Raw genomic sequence first — 22854 nt, 5'->3', positions numbered from 1 at the left:
CTGTTTGTATTTTATTCTTTACAAATCCCTCACTGCTTATAATGCCAAGTTGTGCTTAATAGCCCCTCGGTCTAAGTAAATCAAGTGGACAGATATCTGTCAGACAAGGTGACCCAGGGCACACCAGTTTAACTAGTTTGAGGTGTGTCTGCAAAGATAACATTACACAACAAAGATGCTTCTTCAAAAACAAGACTGTTGAAATTGTGGCTTTGGAGGGCGGCAATAAAACAAATGTTTTAGTGAGAGTGTCAAGACTTCAAAGCATGTTTAGGGTTGTCGTTTGTCCTTCGTGACTGAAAGCTTGAGAGACAGGCGAGGGGAAAGTTCATCTTTAGCGTTGGTTGGGGCATGCTGTGGGGAGGAACTGCTCTCAACATGCCCAAGACAGGAAATGGTTTCAACAGACCTTAGCTTCCTATTTTCTGTCCTCGTAGAGCAAGAGAAGGAAACGTTTTTGACCCATGTGTTGTGAGATTCCCATGCCAAGTTAAATGACCTGCTATCCCTGTTCAAATTGAAGGATCGTGTTTTTTAGTGAGAGGAACTATATTGCAGTGTTACTCCGGGAGAAATGATGGTTATTGTTGCTTATTTGTGGGATCTGAAGTTTATTAAGAAGCGTTTGACTGAGGTCATATGTTTGATTTGTGTTCAAGGGAAATAATCGGAGTCAGGCAGACAAACTGTTATTTTTATACAGTCCTGACCAAATTATTTATCAATATGTATAATTAAATTATTATTAAAATGAATTTAACAGCAGAAGCAGCCTAAGGACTGAAGCGGTTGATTCAGTAATCAGTAGCATGCTGACAGATTAGTTGCGCTGATACAGAATGAAAGGATGAAGACCGTAAGATAGCTAGCACATGAAGGGTTGTGGGTCGGTTTTATTCAGGTGATGAGGGTTACAACAATAAACAAACTTCCTCTCAACAAATCATGCTTTGCCCACAGTTGAAAGAAGTCATTGTGGAAATAACCGTAACTGTTAGTTGTCTTTAGACTGTACGTGTTGGTTGTTCGTTTGTTAATTCATTTGAATCACAGTAAGGGATTTTGCAAAAAAAAAAAAAAAAAAACGTTTCACTTAAGTGCAATTCACATAATTGAAGATTACAAACTTCACATTAGTTTCAGTTTTGTTTGTTTTTATAGTTTTACAAAACAATATGGGACAGAAAAACCCTCTGTATACCCAAAACATATCGTCCAATCCAGCCACTGGCATGACTGTTACATCTGTTGCTGCAGTTAGTAATGAATATCTGTACAACAAGACCAACTTTAACTGGGCAATTACCTCTAGCTCTGCTGTTACAGCTATTTGTTGAAAGGGACCGAGTCTGTAGAATTTCAAAGCTGTTGTTTTATTTTAGTTGTCTTTGTACCGATTATATCAACTTTATTATACCGTAAGACTAGATATGACGTCACTTCAGGGACTTTTTTACGGCTCTTAACTTCTTCTTGGTTAGCGTACACTCCCTGACTCCCTGATTTCATTTTCCTTTTGTTTTGTTTCCTTTGTTTAATTCTCCCTCTCAGTTTCATTATTTGTTCACCTCTCTTAACCTGTATTTTGCTGCTTCCCTATGTAATGTATTCCCTTACTCTGGTTTTAGGCCCTTGTGCAACCTTCTGTTGCAGGGTCAACTTTTTTAGGTAAATAATGACATCAATCAAATCTTATTTTTTATCTTGTTTTTTAACCATCTCTTAAAGACGTTTCCTAAACTTTTAATAAAAATGTTAAATTACAAAAACAAAATTGGAAATTTGTCTCCTGCTCAATCTTTTTTTTCTACAACTCACAATAAATCAATCAATAAACCAAAGTAACATTTTGATTAAAAAACCTTACTGTGGTCTCCTTAAAAGCACAGCACCATTGAGAAGGAATGTTACACATTAAACAGACATGGTGTTAACGGTTCTTTGAACTGTGTTTGTGATATATACATACCTGTTTTCTCAATGTTATTTGTCCTAATCTGTTGCTAGTTGCTTTTAGTGTTTGATTGCTTGGTGCTTTTTACATTTAGTGTTTGTCCACGTTTTAGTTTTATTGTCCTTGAGCGTTCTTGAGCTCCGGAAAGGCGCTATAAAAATTTAACATTATTATTATATATGGTACATATGATCAACATGTCGGTATATTCCAACGACACACAATCTTTGGGAAAGAAAGTAAAAACTGTGCATTGCAAGTGAGTGCATGTGTGTGTGTGTGTGTGTTCTGTGTGTGTGTGTGTTCTGTGTGTGTGTGTGTGTGTGTGCATTCTGTGTGTGTTCCTGCAGAACTGCACTGGAGCTGGCAGCGAGACAGATACATTCAGGTTAGTAACTTTCACATCGGGTTCCGAGCACACCCTCATCTGGTGAGGACCTATGAAGCCACAGCAGGTTCTAGTGGAACCCAGCAGAATCTCAGCAGGGTCTGGTGGAACCCAGTAGAACCCCAGCAGGTTCTAGTGGAACCCAGCAGAACCCCAGCAGGTTCTAGTGTGGCCCAGCAGAACCCCAGCAGCCTCTTGTGGCTTCTCACAGCAGCAGCAGATGCAGGGCAGGGAGCAGGCACAGGACGGCTCCTGTCCAGCCCAGGGCAGCGGGCCTGGCTGCAGCGTTGCACAGGTCCACGTCGCAGCACTCGTTGGTGTAGTTGAAGTGGAGGCCGGCCGTCTCCTTCTCCCCGCTCCGGCCGCACTGGGCAGTAATGGCACAGCTCTTCTCGTACAGCACCACACGCAGCGCCCCTACGGAGGGAGAGGAGGGACATTTACATTTTGTTATTTAGCAGACGCTCTTATCCAGAGAAACTTACAGTACAGGGACATCCCCCCCCCGAAGCAAGTAGGGTGAAGTGCCTACAAGGTCATTTGGCACAGTGGGGAATCAATCCGGCAACCTTCTGATTACTAGCCCGACTCCCTCGCCGCTCAGCCGTCTGACTCCCTTAGATTTGGGAGCCGTTCGCGGTGATCGTCCCGCACACGGCTCGGGTCGGAGTGTTGACGTAACACCGGGAGTGTTTATGTTGTGAGGTTTGTGAGAGTGCTGACACTTGACACACCTGACACACCTGACACTACTAGTAGATGGTCAAGTAGCTCATCTTGAGCTGGTCTACAGATACACACCATGCTGAGTATAGAGACGGCGTGAATGCTCTAGCAAAGCTGAGTCTTCATCATGAGACTCCTGTAATCAGTTACAGGCCTTGTAATAAGATGTACAGCATGCATCAGGGTACGTCCGTGATTAAACCAGTCTGGAGAGAGAGCCTTGGGTGGGCGTGGCTAAGTGCATGTGAATGCAGATCAGGTTGCGGGTTCGATTTCCCCTCTGAATATCGTTTTGGAAATAACTGTTAAATGAACACATTATAGGAGCCTATAGGCTGTCTTTTATCTAGGAGAGAAGCTCCATCCATCGGGGATTGATGGACGCACGGAGGGGCTTTACTGGGCAACAGAGATTAAGAAAACACAGGGTATCTCAGAGGACGACAGTGTATCTGTTTCTTATGTGAAAGATACAATTTTGTGGCGTTTTGATGCTTTATCGGACGGTGACAGTTCAAGATAGACGGGAGATGTAGGGAGAGAGAGAGGGGAGGACATGGCCCCGGGCCGGAATCAAACCCGGATTCCTGTGGTATGTGGCACGCTATCATAGCCAGTGAGACACCAGGGTGCCCCAGCATGTCAAGACATTCTCTTCATTCTCCGTAATTAAAACATGGTTTAGATCCACCCACTGTGACACACAGATATTTTGAGAGATAATTTGATGGCACAATAGACATTAGTGAGCTGACACAACACAGGAAGAAACCCTGGGCTTTTGTTTTGTGCCTTTAACAGAGCCGGGAGGAGGAGGGCTAGTCCTCATGAAGCCTGTAAAACATCTTGCATTATGACATTTCACTTGTCTGCCCGGGACACCAGCCTGGTGAGTCATCTACTACTGTGTTGCTCCACACGCACTACACCCACAGTCCAGACTCACAGTCACTGAAACCACATTTTATATCCTATGCCCCCTCTCTCGTATATTTATTTATCTCTTTCTCCCCGTCTTTCTTTCCCACTCTGTCTTTCTATCCTCTCTTTTTTAACACATCTTCACATCTCTCTCTCAGTATATCTCTTCCACCCACCCCCCCCTCCCCCCATACACACACCACCCACCCTCACACACACACACACACACACACACAGCGAGTCCCACCTCGGGTGCCGACTGCTGTGCTTGCCAGGCAGCGCTGTCCTGCTGGGCACTCCTGGGGGAACTTGAGACAGTCCAGAGGAGAGATGGCCGGGAACACACAGGTGTAGCAGCGCAGAGCAGCTGGAGACAGAGGAATGTTTGATCAGGGAGGACACAGACATGCAGACACAGAGAAGGAAAACCACAGTTTCTTTGAGGCAGGTTCCGCTCAGTGGTGAAGCACTGAACTGCAGATCAACACGACCTAGGTTTCCACCTAGAATTTTACAAATTGAAAAAATACATTGGATTAAACAGTTAAGAATGTGGAATGCATTGACTTTAGGTAGGAGGGAGAACTTGAGGCCACGCTGCAGCTGGAAGTAGTCTGAACCGCTGGATGCTGAATGATTGTAATTTAGACTGAGACGCTTTTTACTTTTATTGTGTCATCCAAAATGATGAGGTGGATTCTAACCTTAAAGGTAGGGTTGGTAAATAAGGCGAATCTAGCAATTTTGGCTCAACCTTGAAAGGATTCAAACCTAAATATCGCCCCTCCAGAGCCAGTCCTCCAAAACACATGCCTGACCACTTCCGGGAGACAGACAGACAGACAGACAGACAGAGAGACAGAGAGACAGAGAGACAGAGAGACAGAGAGACAGACAGAGAGACAGAGAGACAGAGAGACAGACAGACAGACAGAGAGACAGAGAGACAGACAGACAGAGAGACAGATAGACAGACAGACAAACAGACAGTCCAATTATGAAGTTCAGTCCACACTAAACGATTGGTTGTGTATATCACACTCCTGCAATATCCACAGATATTTTTGGCATACCTTTAGATTTCTTGGCTGCTATCGGGATGTAAAATGTATTTAAGAAAACCCATCAAAATGAGCACCTCAACAACTTGACCGACCCTGCCTTTAACACAGCAGGCTTTATCTAACACACCAGTCAGCTGAACAGGGTCCCTGTCTAGGTTGCTTAATACTAAGCATAGGTCAACTAACTGAAGTTCCAGAGATCGCATCTCCCCATCTCCCTTCAAATCTCCCCCTTCACATCGGGTTGGATGAAAAGCGTCTGCTAAATGAACAAAAACTGTCCCAGTCTCTCTCCCGTCCTGTTTCCTACGTACCTGCCAGGGGAAGACAGCACAGAAGGAGGAGGAAGATCTGTGGACGAGACATCTTCCTTATCAAGATCTTCTCGAGTCGATCACTGAGGAACTTTAGTTTCAAGATTTAAGTGTCCGTCCTTTCCAAGTTTCTCCGGCTCCCTGTTCCACTGATAGGAAGCGCTGCAACGTAAACTTCCAATTTAATTTATCAATGTTTCACCTCAGTCTTTCTCTCACTGTCACCAAGTCCCATGGAATGTTTCCCCAAACTTTTCTCTCACTCTTTCTTTCTTTTCCCTTCACTGTCTTTCTCTCTGAAGCTCTGTGCTCCTACTGTAACCGGCAAGTAAGTTACTGTAAGTAAGTAACGATCCAGATGTGATTAGTATCGTCACCTCAGCCTCCCACTCCGTATGTCATCAGCCGGCTCTCTCGCAGTCTTAGTCAGACGGCCAATACTTGTAAAAACATGCCGCCCTCCTTGAGGCTCAGTAATTTGATTTGAGGTTTTAAGCAGGTCATGCTGATGCCTCTGCTTCCTAAATATATATCTGAGTGGGAACATTTAGGCAGTAGGGCCTATACTTTTGTACTATATTTGGGGTTAGGATGTCTGCTGTGTGACTTGTGATTTTCTACAGGAAATTAAACAGAAAGTATGTTTTACTGTAATTAAGAAAAAGGTTCAAGAGTGGAACAGTTTCACACGTTTGAACGGTAACTCAAACCCTATCCTGAGCAGTGTGTCAAGTCTGTGCCTTGAGACTGGAACAGACTTACAGACAGGTGGGGGAGGAAATACACAACAAGGGAAACAGAAATCAGGAGATAGAGAGATGGAAAGAGATGGATTGAGATAGAGAGACCTGCTAGAGAGAGAAAGATAGAGAGGAACTAACTGCATTATCTCAGCTGCCTAATGAGAGACGTGAGGTGGGGAGGGAGGGCAGTCAGGTGATGGGTGTCTTGTGACAGGGTGAGGTCAGGATGGATAAACTGTTTACCAGTGATTGTCAACACGCTGTTTAGGCAACCTGAGGCTCCTAGGAATGTCGACACACTCGGGAAACACAGACACGGTGGCCTGGGAAGGAGGATTTGAGCAGAGGGAGAAACTGAAGGTAAAAAACAGGAGGATGATGTGAGGGAGGAGGAGGAGAGCCAAGACGAACAGGAGATGGAAGAAGAGATGGAGGAGGAGGAGGAAGGGAAGGAAGGAGGGGGAGGAGATGGAAGAGGAGAGGGAGGAGGAGAGGGAGGATGGGGAGGAGGAGAGGGAGAAGGTGGAGGAGAGGGAGGAGGAGGGGGAGGAGGAGATGGAGGAGAGGTAGAAAGTGGAGGAGATGGAAGAGGTGGAGGTGCTGATATAGTCTGATGTTGTGAGCTGGAGCAGATGTTTACGGCCCTGCCATCCGTCACAGTGCTGAGTGAGTCTGGGTCTCACTGGAAGGGTGGAGGAAGGGTGGAGGCAGCAGCCTGGAGGACAGATGGTGTTTTTTAATCCTGTCTGTATCCTCCCCCCTCCCCTCTCGCTCTCTCTCCCTGTCAAATCCAGCCCAATCCCTCACTCCTCCTCCCTCGCTCTCTTTCTGTCTCCCATTCTGTCTGCATGTCTCTCTCTCTGTCTCTCTCTGTCTCTCTCTCTCTGTCTCTCTCTCTCTCTCTCTCTCTCTCTGTCTCTCTCTCTCTGTCTCTCTCTCTCTGTGTCTTTCTCTCTGTCTCTGTCTCTCTCTCTCTCTCTCTCTCTCTCTCTCTCTCTCTCTCTCTCTCTCTCTCAGATACAGGTCAACCCCTCTCTCTATGTCTCGCTCACGCCTGTCAACCCCTCTACCCCTCTCCCTCCTCAGCCTGGGGAACTGTTTACAACATCTCTGTGGAGTGCAATAGCACACAATTGACGCTAGAAGGGAATATTGTACCGCCCTGTCAGTCATTTTGTACTGCCGAGAACACACACACACCATCTGTGTCACTTGATGCTGTGTTTAGAGTGTTTACCATTACCAAAGCCCAGTGATCTTCTTGTACCATCCCACACAGCAGATGAGTGATCAATTGGAAACATGAAATATGTGGGAAATATCTACTTCATTACAAGGTCCACTTTGTAAAGGTATTGATACCTATATATAATTTGATATGCCGTCCTTGCAAGTTAAACATTGTTTGACCCACATTTCTGGAAAAGACAGGATTAGTGTTCTCGTGCAGACCATGGCAGACGCCACCAATGTATACTTAATGCCTTTAATCTGTGGACTGCACGCGTGCATGCACACTCGCGCGCACACAATAGACAAACAAAGTTAACTGCAATCGTTCTGTCGCTTCTATCGGAAATATCTGTTGGTGTTGGTGTGTTGGTACTGTGATTGATTCCAAGGGCGTATTAGGCCTATCGCGCGGCACGCGAGCGAGATGTGGGGGTGTGGCACGCTTGAAAACAATGGTTGCGAGAGAGGGGGAGGGGGGGTATAAGAAGACCCTAAATGTTTAGATGACCGCTTGAAGCTTATCAGCCAGTGACATCGAAGTCTGGAAAGGACATATCGATTGTTCGTTGGCAAATCTCTCATCGTACTTTTTAAGAGACAGAGTTTTAAGTTGGTCTATGAAATTTCAACTAAATATTCAGGTAAGGAACCAATGTTGTTGGTGATAGAGATTGGTCATAGACTACCCGCGATCGAGTTATTTGGTCGGTCGGTAAGTGAATTTCCCTTTTAGAGAGAAAGAGGGAGCGGGAAGGAGGGAGAATGAGGATCCGGACAGGGCGGACGTGTGGGGGATGGGGAGGGGAAGTTAGGGATGAAAGGGTGAGGAGGGCGCCGGGTGAGAGGAAAACAGAGGAGAAATAACGGGAGATATTGTGTGAGGAGGAAGAAGAGAGTAAAAACTGACTAGAAAGACGCCCCAGGAGAAGAGGTAATGACGATCTCCTCTAAACAAGATGTCTAGGGTTTAAGATTACTTTGGATATGGATCTAAACTAGGATTTGGAAATGTTTTTTCTAGTTTTGTTTAAATAGCAATAGCACTTCTAAAAAGTACAGACAGCAAAAGGCAATTGTTGTACTCGTCACATTTGCTGAATAGGCTACAGTTTATTTTGGATCTTCCGAACGATTGACTCCGTTTGAAGATGTAATTAATGCTACTGAAGTGATAAAGTGCAAATTACAAAACTTTTAGAAGCAATTTGGTAAGTGTTTAAAAAAAATAAACGTATGATTTAGTAAACGTACCTTGCACAGTTGTGGATGTTTGGGGTGAAATGGACGCAGAGTATTTCCAGACTACGGCTGCAGTTCATCATAGAAAGCATGATTAAAATAAGATGATTGAAACAGCGGATGTATTTGCATATGCGAATATGTAGCAACTTAATAAAATGCCCTTTTATAGATCTGCCGGTGTAGCCTACATCAACAGCGTTATGTGTTTACTGGTTGAAAAACTCTGATACTATTTCATAAATAATTCAATGTAGGCTGACGTGGACCGATAGTTAATGATGATTATCCCTTCGATTTCGTTCCAAAGGCTACGTAAACATCTTATGCTTCTGTCACATCTGTGCAGTGGAGCAGAATCCGGGAGATCGCTGACCTCAGTCACAACGAGTGAATGCACATTCACAGACAAGAACCATTGCTTTCAGCTATAACGACCCTAAACAACTTTGCCCCATGTTCTCTTGCTGTCTTCCAGGGACTACTCGGTGTAGCTCCGCGTCTCGATAACACGGGGTACGGAGAGCAGAGACTGAAGTTTGATAAAGAACTGGAGTGGAACTGGAGTAGAGATTCTCGTGTCTCGTTCTGAATAGTTCACATACTACAGATTTGCTGTTTGGTGTGACTGCGTGTGTGTTGGGCCCAGCTGGTTTCCCAGATCTTGAGGACACCCCCACACCCACGACCGTTTGCCAACGACACCCACTCCCTCCCACACACACACACACACACACACACACACACAGAGCGACGGACACACTCAAAAACACCCCCACGTACAGACCTCATGGCGGGCGTGTGTCCTTACGGGCGCTTCACCCACGCCGTGGTGCGGGGCATCCCCGAGACCTTCGGGAAGGCGTGGGAGGGCGGCGAGAGCGGCGTGGATCTGGCCAAGGCCCAGCGCCAGTTTGGCGTGCTGACGGGAGCTCTGAGGCAGAAGATGGGGCTGCAGCTGATCGTGATTCCCCCCGACCCAGAGCTACCGGAGAGCTGGAGGGTGGAGGACCTGGCCGTGGTGCAGGGAGACACGGCGCTCATCACCAGGCCCTTCAGGCAGCAGAGACGCAGCGAGGTACACACACACACACAGTTAAACACACATTCAAAGTGGGATACACACACACAGCGAGACACACACGCACAGACCAGGAACATGGATTCAGTTTGATCTCCTCCCCCCCTCCACCAGGCGGAGGCGGTGAGGCGGGTGGTGTCGGAGCTGAACCTGAGCGTGGTGGAGATGGGGGCGGAGGAGGGGGGCTCTGCGGGGGCCACGCTGGAGGGCAGCGACGTGCTCTTCACCGGCAGGGAGTTCTTTGTGGGGATCTCCTCCCACACCAACCACCGCGGGGCAGAGGTGCTAGCTGACACCTTCAAGGTAGGAACCACCTCCACCCTGCATCAGGGGAAGAATAACCTCCACCCTGCATCAGGGCAGGATGGCACGGTAGGAGACATGTGTGTGAGCGTGTGTGTGTGTGTGTGTTGGCATTGGCACAGTTCAGATGTAGGTCGGTCGGCATGTTATCCAGAAGATAAGCGAGTGTAGGAGAAAAGGAGAGAGAGGAGCAGGATTCCTGTGTAAACTAATGTCGTCCGTCCGGTTACCCTTTCCAACAACGGCCGGTCTGGGCCTGTACTTCCTGGGTTGAGGGATCATGTGACGCTAGGTGTGTCATGTAAAACACCCCAGAGGCTTGTTGTCTGTGTACTTGTACTACAAAGTACTGTTTATGTTTTGCTTGTGGTTTGTGTAGAACACATGGTGACGTGGTATTTCCGACTCCACTTTAACGGCCATTGCTGCTGCTTACATGATGACCCACTCGGATGCAGACTGTTCCTTGAGTCTGTGGAACCCTGTTAAAACCAGCACTTCTGCACACCTGATAATCTGCTGCTCTTTTAGAACACAGTATTTATACGTCCCTTTGGATGATTGGGTTGGATTTAGCTTATTTCAAGAGCATGTGACTGCAGAGCTCGAGGTCATAGGGTCAAATCCCGCAGTGGATGTTGCCGTTGGATAAAAGCGAACCGCTAAATTAATCAGATTTATTATTATAAAAGCGTGTGCTAAATTAAACTGATTTTTAAGTGAATGAACTGTGAGTGTTCCCCCTCCGGAGGTGATGGGTGTGTTAGCTCCGTGCAGAGCTAACTGCTGTGTGTGTCGTTGGGCCTGCAGGACTTTGCGGTGTCAACCGTCCCTGTTTGTGGAGGATCTCGCCTTAAGAACATCTGTTCCATGGGAGGACCGGACACCATCATCATCAGCAACTCTAACGGGGCCAAGAAGACCTTGCACGTGAGTGTGTGTGTGTGTGTGAGTACGCTTGTGTCTGTGTACATGTGAGTTTGTGTCTACAGATCAATGTTCCAACAGTATTTCAGCAGTTAAGTCGGAGTTAAGAGTCCAGGAACTATCTATATTTAACCAGAGCGAGGAAAAAAAAACAACAATCTCAACTCCCACTTACCCCACATCCCATCTCTGTTCTGACACATACGAGACGGAAGCGGCCGTGGTGAACCAGGGCCAGTGAAGGCTCTGGTTAGCGTGTGAAGGCCCTTTAGAGCAGCATTAGCCTGTGAGGTCGGTGTGTGCCCCTCAAAGGTGATTGGCCGAGGTCCATCTACACTGTCTCTGGGGGCTCCTGAAGCATGATGGGATCTACACACGGACCCCTGCTGTCGTCTGGCCTCGTGTTTGCCCTCCCTATCTTCTGTGTGTGTGTGTGTTTGTAATGCATGTCTGTGTGTGTGTGTGTGTGTGTAGATGATGGAGCAGCTGACCGATCACCACTACGAGGTTCTGACCGTCCCAGAGGATGCCGCTGCTAACTGTGTGTACGTCCGTGGACCGTCCAAACAGGACTTCCTCCTCCACCGGCCCTCTGACGAGTGTCCCGACAGCGCCCCCGTGAGTCTGGAGGGAGAAACTGTTATATCCAACAGCTTTATCCTTTAGTAAATATTTTAAAAACATGCTCCCACCCCCTTATAAAAACAAACCTAATCCCTCGATTGGATCTTTTGTGTGGCTCTTCCTCCTCCAGGCCTTCCAGAAGCTGACAGACTACACGCTGCTCCCCACAGCCTGCAGCGAAGCCTCCAAGCTGGGCGCGTCGCTGTCCTCCTTCTGCCTGCTCATCAACCGGAAGCCGAACTTCTGACCTGAGGAACCCCGATGAGTCACGCGCTACAGCTCCCCATTTGACACACTGGGGGACTCGACGTGAACAGAAGGGTGGACATTTTGTCTAGTGGTGGGCGTTCCACAGGCAGGTACTTTGGTGGACACACCAGTGCCGTCTAGTGGTGTGTTTTAGAAGGTGCAGCCCAAAGTCGATTTATCATATTCCACACAAGGTCTTTAAAGTTCTCAACCTTTGTATTCATGGTACATGCCTTTCCAAACCCCCTTATCACAGGAAAATAACCACTCGTGTTAACTGGTGTAGTCACAACAGGAAACCCAAAGCTCTTGATAGTTGATGTCTAGGATGTCAGATTGAGATCTTGTTTTTTCATAGTCAATAAAAATCCTCCTGTGGATTCAGAGCCATTCAGCTCAAATCTAAATGTATCCTAACCACTGTTCTGCACATAGGCCTCTTGTATGACTCATTTTAGGATTATCTAAGGGCTTTATACTATGACAGAACTCATCATTAAGTGTGAAAGGCACAAATAAAATGTATATGCTTTAGTGAAGCCTTTGTATACATGTTAAGACTTTGAAGCAGAAGAATAAAGTCAGTCGTCCTGGTGATGAAAATGGATGAGAACCAAAATGAGGTTTCTTCAAATTTATTTCGTTTTTTTTTTAGAAAGCAACAAACATTAACGGTTGGACTTGGCCACTCTCTCTAGCTCGTCCTTCTTCTTGATGGCATAAGAGTTGGATGAACCCTGGAGATGAAAACAAACATTAGAATTGTAACATTTGACACAGGAAGACTCCACAGGCACAGATTTAAAGGACTAATCACATTTCTCTCCCAAGTTAAAACATTTAAAATTGTTATCCAAAGCAAATAGAACGTGTTTTTATCCAAAGCCACATGCAGTACAGGGGGGATTCTGAACCTGTGACCTCTTGATCAGCAGCTAAACACTAACCACCAAGCTCCCCCCTGCCCCAGAGGGTCTCACCTTAGCGGCGTTGATCAGCTCATCAGCCAGGCACTCAGCGATGGTCTTGATGTTCCTGAAAGCCGCCTCTCTCGCTCCTGTACATAGCAGCCAGATGGCCTGGGGAGGGAACACAGGAACCTTCAGACTCTCTGGGGTTCTAACGGAACACAACTAGAGCACTACAACTACAACTACAATGATCACAGAAGGTACTGAATGTAGGATTCTAATGGAACACAAGCAGAGATCTAGAATCAGAATGAAAATAATTCGCGGAACACGTTGAATGTGTCTGAGTTGGTGATTGGCTGGGCCACGGGAGAGACTACAGCCAATGAATAAGCAAAGACATTTTCTCTGCGAGCACTCTAGCACAGCAGGACAATGAGGACGTGTCCAGCCGTGACTCTAGCCTCGCGCACACATCAGAGGAATGAACCATCCCATTGCATATAAAATGCATAGTCAGACACAATATGTAGTGTTACATGAACATGTATTTCTCCATTTGACCAAAGGCACCAATTAGTCATGGTCAGACTTAACCCCGTCATGACCGGTAAAACAACGGTACAATACAGCACCAAGTCCCAAGACTGAAGGTCACAAAACAGGTCTCCTTTAACCCCACTACAGCTTGCTGTGATGGCTTGTCTTGCCCCCTAGGGAGGGCAGGTGGTGTTACCTGGTTGACTCGACGCAGCGGGGACACGTCCACGGCCTGCCTCCTGACGGTGCCGGCGCGGCCGATACGAGTGGAGTCCTCACGGGGGCCGCTGTTGATGATGGCGTTGACCAGCACCTGCAGGGGGTTCTGGGAAAGGAGAGGGAGTGGAGGTCAACTGGGAAGGTGTGGTATTTGTTTGTGGCTTTGGATAAAAAGCATGTTGTCAATGAATACAATGTTTGTATGGGCTTTGACTAACCCAATCCAAGGAACATATTACAATTTATTTTAGATAAGCAATAACGATCCTTCTTTAAAACACTAGCGTGGGTGAGAGCCCTTTGATCCTCTCCTTTTGAATTATGTTCACCATCTGCCTTGGAGGGAAAGAGAGGGAGGGGAGAGAGCAGAACGAGGGAAAGTGTCAGCCTCCTCACCTCTCCAGTCAGCAGGTGGATGATCTCAAAGGCGTGCTTGACGATGCGCACCGTCATCAGCTTCTTGCCGTTGTTGCGTCCGTGCATCATCATGGAGTTGGTGAGACGCTCCACGATGGGGCACTGGGCCTTGCGGAAGCGCTTGGCAGCGTAGCGCCCCCCAGAGTGAGGAAGGTACTTGGCGTACTTCTCCTTCACTGCAATGTAATCCTGGAGGATATGGAAACGGTTTCATCAACAAGGGAATATATTTAGATGCAATTTCTATTAGTTCTACAGATTTTTAATACAAATATTGAACTGTCTCTGAGCTGGTGATTGGCTGGGCCACAAGAGACTACAGCCAATGAATAAGCAAAGACGTTTTATCTGCGAGCACTCTAGCACACCAGGACAACGAGGATCTGTCCAGCCGTGACTCTAGCCTCGCTTACACACACAATCAATTGGATCTGTTTGTAGCGGAAATATATTTATATTTTACTATGTTGTAAATAAGGTGCGCGTATAGAAAGTATTCCCGTACCTGCAGGGAGATGTCGTTGATCTGGACATCATCTGTGCTCCATTTCCCAAAGAGCTTAATTTCAGGGCTCTCGGCAACTGCCGGGGCAGTCTCCCAGGACTCAGTCATTCTGGGAGGGAACAGAATTGTTAGAAATGTTACATCAGACACCGTTAACGTTTAAAATGTTTTCATTCACTTTATGAAATCTCAAGTCTTCTTCCTGACGGGTAGCCAAGCATAGCAATTGTTTGACAGTTAGCATGTCTGTGAACCTGTTTAGTATCGGGTAGCTCGCTGGCAATTTTATTGAGCTAGATGGATAGTTGACAAGTCCAATAACTACCTACCTATTAAGGTTAAACATGCCACAGAAAGGGTTGTTAAACAGAACATAACGCGTTGTTTTAGGCTGTACGAATGCAAATTCAAGTTAACGTATCACTGCCGTAAGCAGGCACTTACCGCTAGGCCCAAATAAAAGCCTGAATCTATTAACCGGGTACGCGTGTAGAATAGCTAACATAGCTTCCACTAATCAACGGCGTCTACAATTGACAATAACCCGATTTACGGCTAAATCAATCACTACGCATGTAAAATATCACATTAATAGCTTGGTGGAAAGGGAGATTTAAAATACAGAACATATGCAAACTTAAAATTATTTAGCTTAACATGACATGTGCTAGCCAGGCACAGACTCCCAAATACGTTCTCGTAGACGTTTAGTTGCTTTTATAACAGACTTTGGCTGCATAAATAATATATTTTGTCGATGAGTAACCATCTACACAACCAAACACAACATTATGGTCAACAACGAGCATTTTCACGAACATCAAATCAATAATACGATCATTTTTTCACTCACTTGTGTCTGCCGTTCTGCACCACACTTCTCAGAGACGGAAAAGGGCCTTTTCAGGGCGCCTCATGCCGATATGCAGTGAGCCGGAAGTGTGACAGTTACATCCGGTCTAAAGAGCTTTTTGGGAATTGTAGTTCCATCACATTACGGTCATAAAAACAAGAAATTTAGGTATACATTTGTATGCACATTTTTATCACAAAAATGCCAAACAATCAAAATTCTATATTTGTTTTATTGTTGCTAACTTCCCAATTTCAACTTTGTTCTTGCTTAAAACGTTTTTGAAACTGTAGAAACTGTAAAGCACATCGGTAAATTGACTGAGTCAATATGATAGGAGCAAATATCAGTTAAATAATGAATAGGTATGTTAAAAGTTTTCTATAAGAAATGCAGACATCAAACAAGGAAATCCCTTTAGCAATTCCTTAAATATACAACAATATTCCATAAATGGTCACAAAATCCAAGTAGAAGATTAAACCATATTAAAACGCACGCACATAATACTGCAAAGTTCACCATTGATACAAAGCAGGTATACAAGGTATAACATTTCCCTTAAATCTCTTAAATCCTGATGCTTATTTGCTGGTTCTAACTTAATTCTTTTGTGCAATGTAACCAAGTCTTTGTACTGAGTTTACACAATCCAATTTTCCATCCAAAATGTACAAAATAAACATGCAAATATGTAATATGATACATAGACAAGAGGTTTGAACCAATGCCTGAGATATCTTAAATGCAAGGAGAGGCACATTGCACACAACATACTCTGTGGACACATACATGCTAATGTAGCACTGCCAATCTTTACCCATCTCTATCTCCATACATCCCTCTTTTAAACATTCCCTTTTTAGATTACAGTTTTTCTTCCTCACTTATTCATATCCTGTTTTAGCACTGTCACTGTTCCTTAGCACTTTGGTTTGGAAAATACAATGAAATACTGAGACATGAAGGGAACCTTCTAAACATAAAAAGGCATGATTCCACTGAAGCGGTTCTTGGGTTCTGAAGTTCTAGGAAAAACGTAACAAACGTGATCACATCCTGACAAGACATAAAATAAATGTCTGTTTTTTTTAAAACAGGGAAAAATTAGCTCCAGTTAAAAACACCAACGCCAGAAAACATACAGGATGTATCTCAGGCACTGTTGTGTTCTCATGTTTTCTGAGGTAACAAACACACATGGATACACATGTAAAAGTGTACGACTATGCGGTTCCAGAATGGCATGGTAAACAGAACGTGGAAACTTTTGAAAAATGTGATGAGCAATTTCACAATTTAGTGCAGACGAGAGTTTCACACGCAGTGGTAACGCGAGCACGCATCGCACCGAGGTTTGACATGTATGTGTGTGTTTGTGCAAAGATCTCTGCTCTAGATGAGCCACTTGTCGATGCAGTAGTCGTAGACCGTCTGGTTGGAATGCCACATGACGTGTTCAACACCTGCCATGGAGCACAGGTACAGATCTCCACGAGCGTTCAGGGTCTTCAGTCCAAACACGTCACTCAGATACATCTGCAAACACAGCAGAGTCCAACTGACAGTTGAAGAAAACATTTACATTTGTATTCATTTAAGCACTTCTATCCAAAGCAACGTGGTATTCATTCATTATTCACGAAGGAGAGAATTCATTTAATTCAAAACTAAAATATCACACTGTACACATTCAGAATGCTTTACATAACATAAGGGAGGTGCTGTAGAACTAACCTTAAAATAAAATAATCTACTTTGAACAGGTCACTTAAGGAATAAATATTCTCAATAAAGATAACTGGAATTCATGACCTTCCTGCTGTGTAGGGTCACATGACACAGCTCAATCAAAGGTCATAACTCATACTCACATCTTGATTTTTCATTTCCACAACCGTCTCGTTGTCGTCATAGAAACCAAACTGACTGCAGAAGGCAATAACAGAGGATTATTATAAAACTAGAAAAATCTTGTCTTAATCCTTTTGTGTAGATTATCATTCGCAGATACTATGCCCAGAACAACGACTCACAAGGGCAAGGTTGGAATGAGTCAAAAAACACCTGTCTTCCTGTTTAGAACAGGAAGTACAACTCACCTCGACTGCCACGGTGTGATGACACCATCGTCTGGCCCACCAATCAGGACCAGCTTCTTGATCTGCAGGAAGTTCTTCTTCCATGCTGTGGACGAGAAGAATGGGGAAGGGTGAAGCTTAGTGGTTAGAGCATTTGACAGCAGATCAAGAGATCGCAGATTCAAATCCCCCTTTGGATAGAACACACACACACACACACAGTGTTATATGGATATGTTTGGCGTGAGATGTACTGCTAACCTGTTGAATTGGAATGTGCTCTCTCTCCGTTCAAAGGGGCCAGATAGTCGCTGGTGTTCACAAACATGTCCCTATGGTGAGGATCTGGGGGAGACAACAAGAATTGTGAACATTCAGGAAGTTGATCTCTCCTGTTACATGTGGTCTAAGAGGAACCAAACGAGGCTTTTCTGATCCCTGATTTTCTGCTGCACTTTTTACATCCACTATTTGTACATATTTTCATAACGCTTTGGTGTTTGCCGAGTGGTTCGATATGATCTTCTTTATCGAAAGTGGAGGGGACAGATTTGCCATTTTCATAAAGTGGGTAGGACCTGCCTTATGTATAATGAGACCTACGTCCCTGGCTGAATAAATACACTGTAAGACAGAACTGAACGACTGACCGTTCCAGTAGTTGCAGATGGAGATTCGCTGTCCCACTGAAGTGTAGCAGAGGTGGAACAGGTTAGACTTGACAAACTGAGGGAAGATGTACTTCAGGTAGTCTGTGTCTAAAAAAAACACACACACATACACAGAGAACTTGAAATATGTAACTGTCAAGTGAAACTTGCTGTTTTAATGTCGCTTAGGATGAAAGCGTCTGCTAAATGTTTCAAATGGAAAATGTAAATGGGGGCCAGAGCTGTATAGCTGTCTATAAAACGGTATAAACCACATTCAGTTCCTTATTGGGGAACATAAACGCTCAAATGTACTCTAATGTAACTGACCTCCATACTGGCCTGCCTGGGGAGAGGACAGAGAGATGAAGGAGTGGACTTTATGGTTGGGAAGAGTGGATAGAATCCCTCTGCATATCAGCCCACCTGCCACAGGAACAGAATGAGTCACAAATTTCAGTTCAACTGTAAAAATCCTCTCCACAGAAATGAAACTATGTGTAGCTGCAGCACAGCTACGAAGTAGGAAACCCCAGGGGTTTTTCTGAGAGGACAATCTTTGGTATCTTTACCGCAAGAACTGTTCTACAAAATGTATATGGGGAAATGGCCTTCAGTCTCTCACACTCATATATACACACACACACACACACACACACACACACACACACACACACACATTAGCCTACCTTGAGAGTAGCATATGAAATGGACACCATCTTCTGCGTTCTGTAAGATGGGATAGATGGCAGCTTTGAAGCCTTCTACCTGTGTCCACAGTGGCTGGAGGCTAGCACTGTGATCGTACAAGTCAATGACCGATACATTGGTTCCTGGGTGAGACTGAGGGAGAGGGGGATGTTGTCATTTTAATAAAACACTGAGGGGAAAGTATAGTGATACAACAACCGTTTGTGAAATAGTTGAAATGACATAACCAAAAGTGAGTGAATTACCAGTGTAAAAAGTTATGTATAAAACCAAGTTATTCGTTAGAAAAGTCTCATAAAATGTATGTGTGCCTCGCAAAGTACAGCCTGCCTAGTCTGGTAACAGAAGATAGATAACCAATTGTGGGAAAAAGCTTGAAGATAACTACCATCACGATAAGAATGTCTCGCTGCTGTCTTCAGTTTCTTTCGTTTCACAACAACATTAAAACGCTGTATCACCACTACCGGTTATATCCATTTCTATTATGTTATACAAGATAATTCTCAGAATTTATTGCAACGCGATAGCCTCTTGGTCTTTTATAAACGTTGGCGTGTGCCAAGTGAACGCTCGTGTCCCGTAAAAGGACATTGTGTACTGATCATTGTTGCTAAGAGAAATGCAACATATATCTCAACATACAAACCTAGATATGACACAGAAAGTGCGCCTTCTCAACATAGCCTACACTCACCTGGTTTATAAAACGCATTAAATTGACGAATGCGCCGGGGCTGTCGAACAACCCATGCACTATCACCACCGGCTTGTATCCGATGACTGCAGCCACAAGACACGCACCAAAGACCGGCCACAACAACTTGGCGGCCCCGCACCTCCGGTTTGAGATAACGGAGGTCGACTTCATTTAAGACAAATTACAAAATTTAATTAGAGAATTTAAAAATAAAATGTGCAATGTTCTCAACTAAAAATATAGTAGCTTGAAATGCTACACGTGTTATATCGCATACGATTTAAAAAACATAGTCAATTCCTTAAAAATAAATACAATCCCTTTTGAAATCCTGCTGATTCAGGACGCACTGCCAGTTAGTCCCTGGACAGTATACCTATCTACTAACAGCTGGCGCATTTCGTTTCTAAAGATGTCTTGGTTTGTTTGTTCCGGTTCTGAGACGCGTGAAGTCATTTCCTGTTTCGATGACAGGTTCTTCGAAGATTAGAACGTACTGAACTATTTTTAATTTTCAGGTTTTAAATATGCGATGATGATGCAGAACATGTATATAATCCATAAACCTCTCATCAAAAAACATTTCAGCCCAGTATTTCTTTAAGAATATCGCAATATATTTATTGGCAATTATGATACAAAGGTAATAACAAGAATATATTCATATGCAGAGCTGAGACAAACTTGTGTTTTTTTTTGTGCCAAAATAGAGATTTGGTCCTTTACCGGCTAACTAAAGGTTTGCAAGAAACTCATCCAACACAGCACAAAATTAGGACACACTGAAATGCATAAATGTAAACGCTTAACACAAGAGGCACATGACACAACACAAGTAAGTGATTATTATCCACAACCCCAAAACAACAAATATCTCCTCGGCAAATCTTTTACTTAACAACCCAGAGGCTGGTTTTGTGGTACAAAGGTACCAGGACTACAAACACACTTGACACACCTGCCACCTCACCCCCTCCTCTAAAACACCACCGTGGCAGGTACTGAACGCAGACTCTTTCAGGAGTACATTCACAGATGCTGTCCGACATGGGCGGAAGTACAGTCTGTTAGATATTAGCAGTGTGCTTGTAACAACTGCACAGCTAATTGTTGTTTCTCTGATTTTGTCTCAAAATAGTGATTTATGGCAGCAGGTTAGCCAACAAAAGAGCACAGCAACCAGTTCAGATCAATTGGTTATCCAAACATTAGCACCGCAAATACAAGGCGATAACAGGCATTTTCCTTGTAACCTCTACACGAGGGCTGGCTGACCCTCCTGTAGGGGCATGCTCCAGCCCTTATCCAGCACACACAATGCTCTAAATCAGCTCGTTGACAAGCCTAATACATTTATTTTCCCCCCAGCACATGCTGGAGTGAAGCCCAGCAAGAGAGCTCTACACGCTGGGCTGCAGTAACTCCTGGAGGTCACAGAGGGCGCTCTTCAGGGTGAGGGCCAGCGTTTCAGCATGAGTCTCGTCACAGCAGTTGAAGGCCGTTATGGAGAAGTGGACGTGGTCCTGCTGGGGGTTGTAGCACACGGCGTATCCGTCGGGGACCAGGGGACCGAAACACATCACGCTGTCTGTGTTGGACGGCACCTACACAGGGGTTACGTCTGATCAAAGTCTGGCTCATTCATCGAATGGTCGACACCCAAGCAGAGAGGGTGTGTGGTGCTGTATCTGTCCCAGGGTGTGTAGTGTGCAGTGTGCAGTGTGCAGTGTGTAGTGTGCAGTGTGTAGTGTGTAGTGTGTAGTGTGCAGTGTGCAGTGTGTAGTGTGCAGTGTGCAGTGTGTAGTGTGCAGGTACCTGTGCCAGGTGTGTGGTGCTGTATCTGTCCCAGGGTGTGTAGTGTGCAGTGTGTAGTGTGCAGTGTGCAGTGTGCAGTGTGCAGTGTGCAGTGTGCAGTGTGCAGTGTGTAGTGTGTAGTGTGCAGGTACCTGTGCCAGGTGTGTGGTGCTGTATCTGTCCCAGGGTGTGTAGTGTGCAGTGTGTAGTGTGCAGTCTGCAGTGTGTAGTGTGCAGTCTGCAGTGTGTAGTGTGTAGTGTGTAGTGTGCAGTGTGCAGTGTGCAGTCTGCAGTGTGCAGTGTGCAGTGTGCAGTGTGCAGTGTGTAGTGTGCAGTGTGCAGTGTGCAGTCTGCAGTGTGTAGTGTGCAGTGTGCAGGTACCTGTGCCAGGTGTGTGGTGCTGTACCTGTCCTGTCCTGAGTTTCCAGTGTGTGGCCAGGCCGTAGGCTGTGTCCATGAACAGTCTGGGCACGCTCAGTCCCTCCTCTATGGCCTGCAGCTTTAGGCCCAGCAGGTGGCGGTCAATGGCCTGCCCCCTGAGTGCCTGAACAAAATACATTAAACTAAATGAAGGTGTGGATTGAGAACAGTGAAACAAAGAGGGTGTGGATCAAATGAAAAAAAACAAATGGAGAAAAACTTGTTACACTGTCACATTTTATTTTAAGTAATTTTTGACCTTAACTGACGGTTACCTGGTCAGTGAGAGCACTGTAGGCCTCTACAGCTTCTCTTAAGAGTTCCCGCTTGGCTTCCGTCTGAAACACAAACGACATATGTCACAACAACAACTGGCTCCAGATACAGAAGTTTAACACTTTCTTAACCTCCCCCCCTCCCCCCATCCCTCCCCCCCCCCCCTCATCTAGAAGGTTCTCTCACCGACACGACCGGGTCATCGAAGGCCTTCACAAAGCGGAGCGTCTGATTGGTCGGGGAGCGGATGTAGTCGGTGCGTCCGCCCCTGAACATGCGCTGAGAGGCCATGTCACAGGAAGGGCACACCTCGCGGTGAACTCTGACCCAGGAAGTACACACGCCAAAAAGGATGAAAAGGAACATGAGAAATTACAAAAAGGTCATCAGCAAAAAAATATAAAGTTTCAAAGTTTCGTGTGGTCTAGGAGCTTCCAAAATGTTTACGTGTAAGATGTCTCTTACACGTAAAATCTAAATCAAAGTGTTTATAAGGAATATTCGGCACACAGAACAAAATCTTATTGTGTGTTGTGTCTCTATGGAGAGGGGGTCTGGTTTGAGGAGCTGACCTGTAGTAGGCCAACTGAATCGCAGCCTGAATGAAGGAGTTGGGGCTGAGATTGTGTCGTTTGGGCAGCTCCTTCCCAAACCGCTGGAAGTTGAAGCAGTTTATATCCAGGTCGTTGATCAGGCTGAAGGGACACCCAGGTAGAACAGAGGGTTACAAAGTTACCGGCACTTCGGTAGCCCACAGGATGAGTGGGCGTACCGTGAAGGCTGAGGCCTCACTGCAGCGGGTTGGAATCCATCCTTCACCCTTAGCTGCATGTCTCTCCCTCCATCTTCTGTTCCTGTCTCAATTCATTTACAATCCATCCAATTAAGCATGAACATTTCCCCCACAAAAAAAAATAAAAAGTTACATTTGAATAATATTAAGAAGATTGCCCAAAATCGGATAAATCAAAGAGCACAACAGTCTCTGGATAGAATGATCCACGCGATCAA

The 22854-nt window shown here is 45.3% G+C and overlaps 5 protein-coding genes and 2 non-coding genes across 11 annotated transcripts in view; 1 reads left to right on the top strand and 6 right to left on the bottom strand.

Annotated features, from left to right (window-relative positions):
• Positions 1-873: 873 nt before the first annotated feature.
• Positions 874-8656, bottom strand: LOC146295780 (protein Bouncer-like). The gene is made up of 4 exons (XM_084696912.1): positions 8595-8656; positions 5368-5529; positions 4237-4356; positions 874-2759 (listed from the first exon to the last, which is right to left on the bottom strand). The coding sequence occupies exons 2-4, from the start codon at positions 5417-5419 to the stop codon at positions 2548-2550; spliced, it is 384 nt and encodes a 127-aa protein (XP_084553038.1). The 5' UTR covers positions 5420-5529; positions 8595-8656; the 3' UTR covers positions 874-2547.
• Positions 7806-12463, top strand: ddah2 (DDAH family member 2, ADMA-independent). Of its 3 annotated transcripts, none has more exons than XM_084696909.1 (6): positions 7806-7984; positions 9061-9660; positions 9778-9966; positions 10777-10896; positions 11368-11511; positions 11648-12463. In XM_084696909.1, exons 2-6 carry the CDS (start codon positions 9373-9375, stop codon positions 11762-11764), a joined length of 858 nt encoding a protein of 285 aa, XP_084553035.1. In that variant the 5' UTR covers positions 7806-7984; positions 9061-9372; the 3' UTR covers positions 11765-12463. The 3 variants fall into 3 exon arrangements, with proteins under 3 accessions (XP_084553035.1, XP_084553034.1, XP_084553036.1); XM_084696908.1 differs by lacking the exon at positions 7806-7984 and adding an exon at positions 8188-8274; XM_084696910.1 differs by lacking the exon at positions 7806-7984 and adding an exon at positions 8283-8551.
• Positions 12386-15324, bottom strand: rps5 (ribosomal protein S5). Its single transcript, XM_084696911.1, has 6 exons — positions 15212-15324; positions 14359-14467; positions 13833-14042; positions 13414-13542; positions 12747-12845; positions 12386-12503 (listed from the first exon to the last, which is right to left on the bottom strand). Exons 2-6 carry the CDS (start codon positions 14464-14466, stop codon positions 12435-12437), a joined length of 615 nt encoding a protein of 204 aa, XP_084553037.1. The 5' UTR covers position 14467; positions 15212-15324; the 3' UTR covers positions 12386-12434.
• Positions 13013-13147, bottom strand: LOC146295778 (small nucleolar RNA SNORA3/SNORA45 family). Its single transcript, XR_014754790.1, has one exon. It is a non-coding gene; the product is annotated as a small nucleolar RNA SNORA3/SNORA45 family (small nucleolar RNA).
• Positions 14131-14263, bottom strand: LOC146295777 (small nucleolar RNA SNORA3/SNORA45 family). The gene has a single exon (XR_014754787.1). It is a non-coding gene; the product is annotated as a small nucleolar RNA SNORA3/SNORA45 family (small nucleolar RNA).
• Positions 15325-15423: 99 nt separating the features above from the next.
• ppt2b (palmitoyl-protein thioesterase 2b) lies at positions 15424-19772 on the bottom strand. 2 transcript variants are annotated; one of them, XM_084697180.1, is made up of 8 exons: positions 19351-19772; positions 18632-18785; positions 18273-18368; positions 17943-18050; positions 17554-17637; positions 17314-17398; positions 17086-17140; positions 15424-16750 (listed from the first exon to the last, which is right to left on the bottom strand). In XM_084697180.1, the coding sequence occupies exons 1-8, from the start codon at positions 19522-19524 to the stop codon at positions 16607-16609; spliced, it is 900 nt and encodes a 299-aa protein (XP_084553306.1). In that variant the 5' UTR covers positions 19525-19772; the 3' UTR covers positions 15424-16606. The 2 variants fall into 2 exon arrangements, with proteins under 2 accessions (XP_084553306.1, XP_084553307.1); XM_084697181.1 differs by lacking the exon at positions 19351-19772 and adding an exon at positions 19042-19323.
• A 176-nt stretch (positions 19773-19948) lies between these two features.
• cratb (carnitine O-acetyltransferase b) overlaps positions 19949-22854 on the bottom strand; it is an 8938-nt gene continuing 6032 nt past the window's right edge. Inside the window, exons 11-15 of one of the 2 annotated variants that reach the window (XM_084696906.1) lie at positions 22416-22538; positions 22030-22165; positions 21843-21905; positions 21554-21691; positions 19949-20957 (exon numbers count right to left, since the gene is read on the bottom strand). In XM_084696906.1, the coding sequence (XP_084553032.1) occupies positions 20754-20957; positions 21554-21691; positions 21843-21905; positions 22030-22165; positions 22416-22538 (664 nt within the window). In that variant the 3' untranslated portion in view covers positions 19949-20753. The remainder of the gene's footprint in view (positions 20958-21553; positions 21692-21842; positions 21906-22029; positions 22166-22415; positions 22539-22854) is intronic. The other variant, XM_084696907.1, reaches the window with a different exon arrangement.

Source organism: Hypomesus nipponensis, chromosome 4 (genome assembly GCF_054491055.1).
Source record: "Hypomesus nipponensis isolate SF chromosome 4, ASM5449105v1, whole genome shotgun sequence".
NCBI classification, from domain to species: Eukaryota; Metazoa; Chordata; class Actinopteri; order Osmeriformes; family Osmeridae; genus Hypomesus; species Hypomesus nipponensis.
This window is presented reverse-complemented; position numbering and strand designations above follow the sequence as displayed.

Bases quoted from the DNA above. Each gene is read 5' to 3' on its own strand.
- ppt2b (XM_084697180.1), bottom strand. From the start codon at position 19,524: ATGAAGTCGACCTCCGTTATCTCAAACCGGAGGTGCGGGGCCGCCAAG. The intron at 18,051-18,272 runs GTCAGTTACATT...TGTTTTTTTTAG, and splicing joins CCAGGCAGGCCAGTATGGAG to ACACAGACTACCTGAAGTAC. The intron at 17,399-17,553 runs GTTAGCAGTACA...TCTCGTCCACAG, and splicing joins AGCACATTCCAATTCAACAG to CATGGAAGAAGAACTTCCTG.
- LOC146295780 (XM_084696912.1), bottom strand. From the start codon at position 5,419: ATGTCTCGTCCACAGATCTTCCTCCTCCTTCTGTGCTGTCTTCCCCTG. The intron at 4,357-5,367 runs GTACGTAGGAAA...CTCTGTCTCCAG, and splicing joins GTGCTGTCTTCCCCTGGCAG to CTGCTCTGCGCTGCTACACC. The intron at 2,760-4,236 runs GTGGGACTCGCT...CTCCCTCCGTAG, and splicing joins CACAGCAGTCGGCACCCGAG to GGGCGCTGCGTGTGGTGCTG.
- rps5 (XM_084696911.1), bottom strand. From the start codon at position 14,466: ATGACTGAGTCCTGGGAGACTGCCCCGGCAGTTGCCGAGAGCCCTGAA. The intron at 14,043-14,358 runs GTACGGGAATAC...CATATCCTCCAG, and splicing joins TCAACGACATCTCCCTGCAG to GATTACATTGCAGTGAAGGA. The intron at 13,543-13,832 runs GTGAGGAGGCTG...CTCCTTTCCCAG, and splicing joins TCCACCTGCTGACTGGAGAG to AACCCCCTGCAGGTGCTGGT.
- ddah2 (XM_084696909.1), top strand. From the start codon at position 9,373: ATGGCGGGCGTGTGTCCTTACGGGCGCTTCACCCACGCCGTGGTGCGG. The intron at 10,897-11,367 runs GTGAGTGTGTGT...GTGTGTGTGTAG, and splicing joins GGGCCAAGAAGACCTTGCAC to ATGATGGAGCAGCTGACCGA. The intron at 11,512-11,647 runs GTGAGTCTGGAG...TTCCTCCTCCAG, and splicing joins AGTGTCCCGACAGCGCCCCC to GCCTTCCAGAAGCTGACAGA.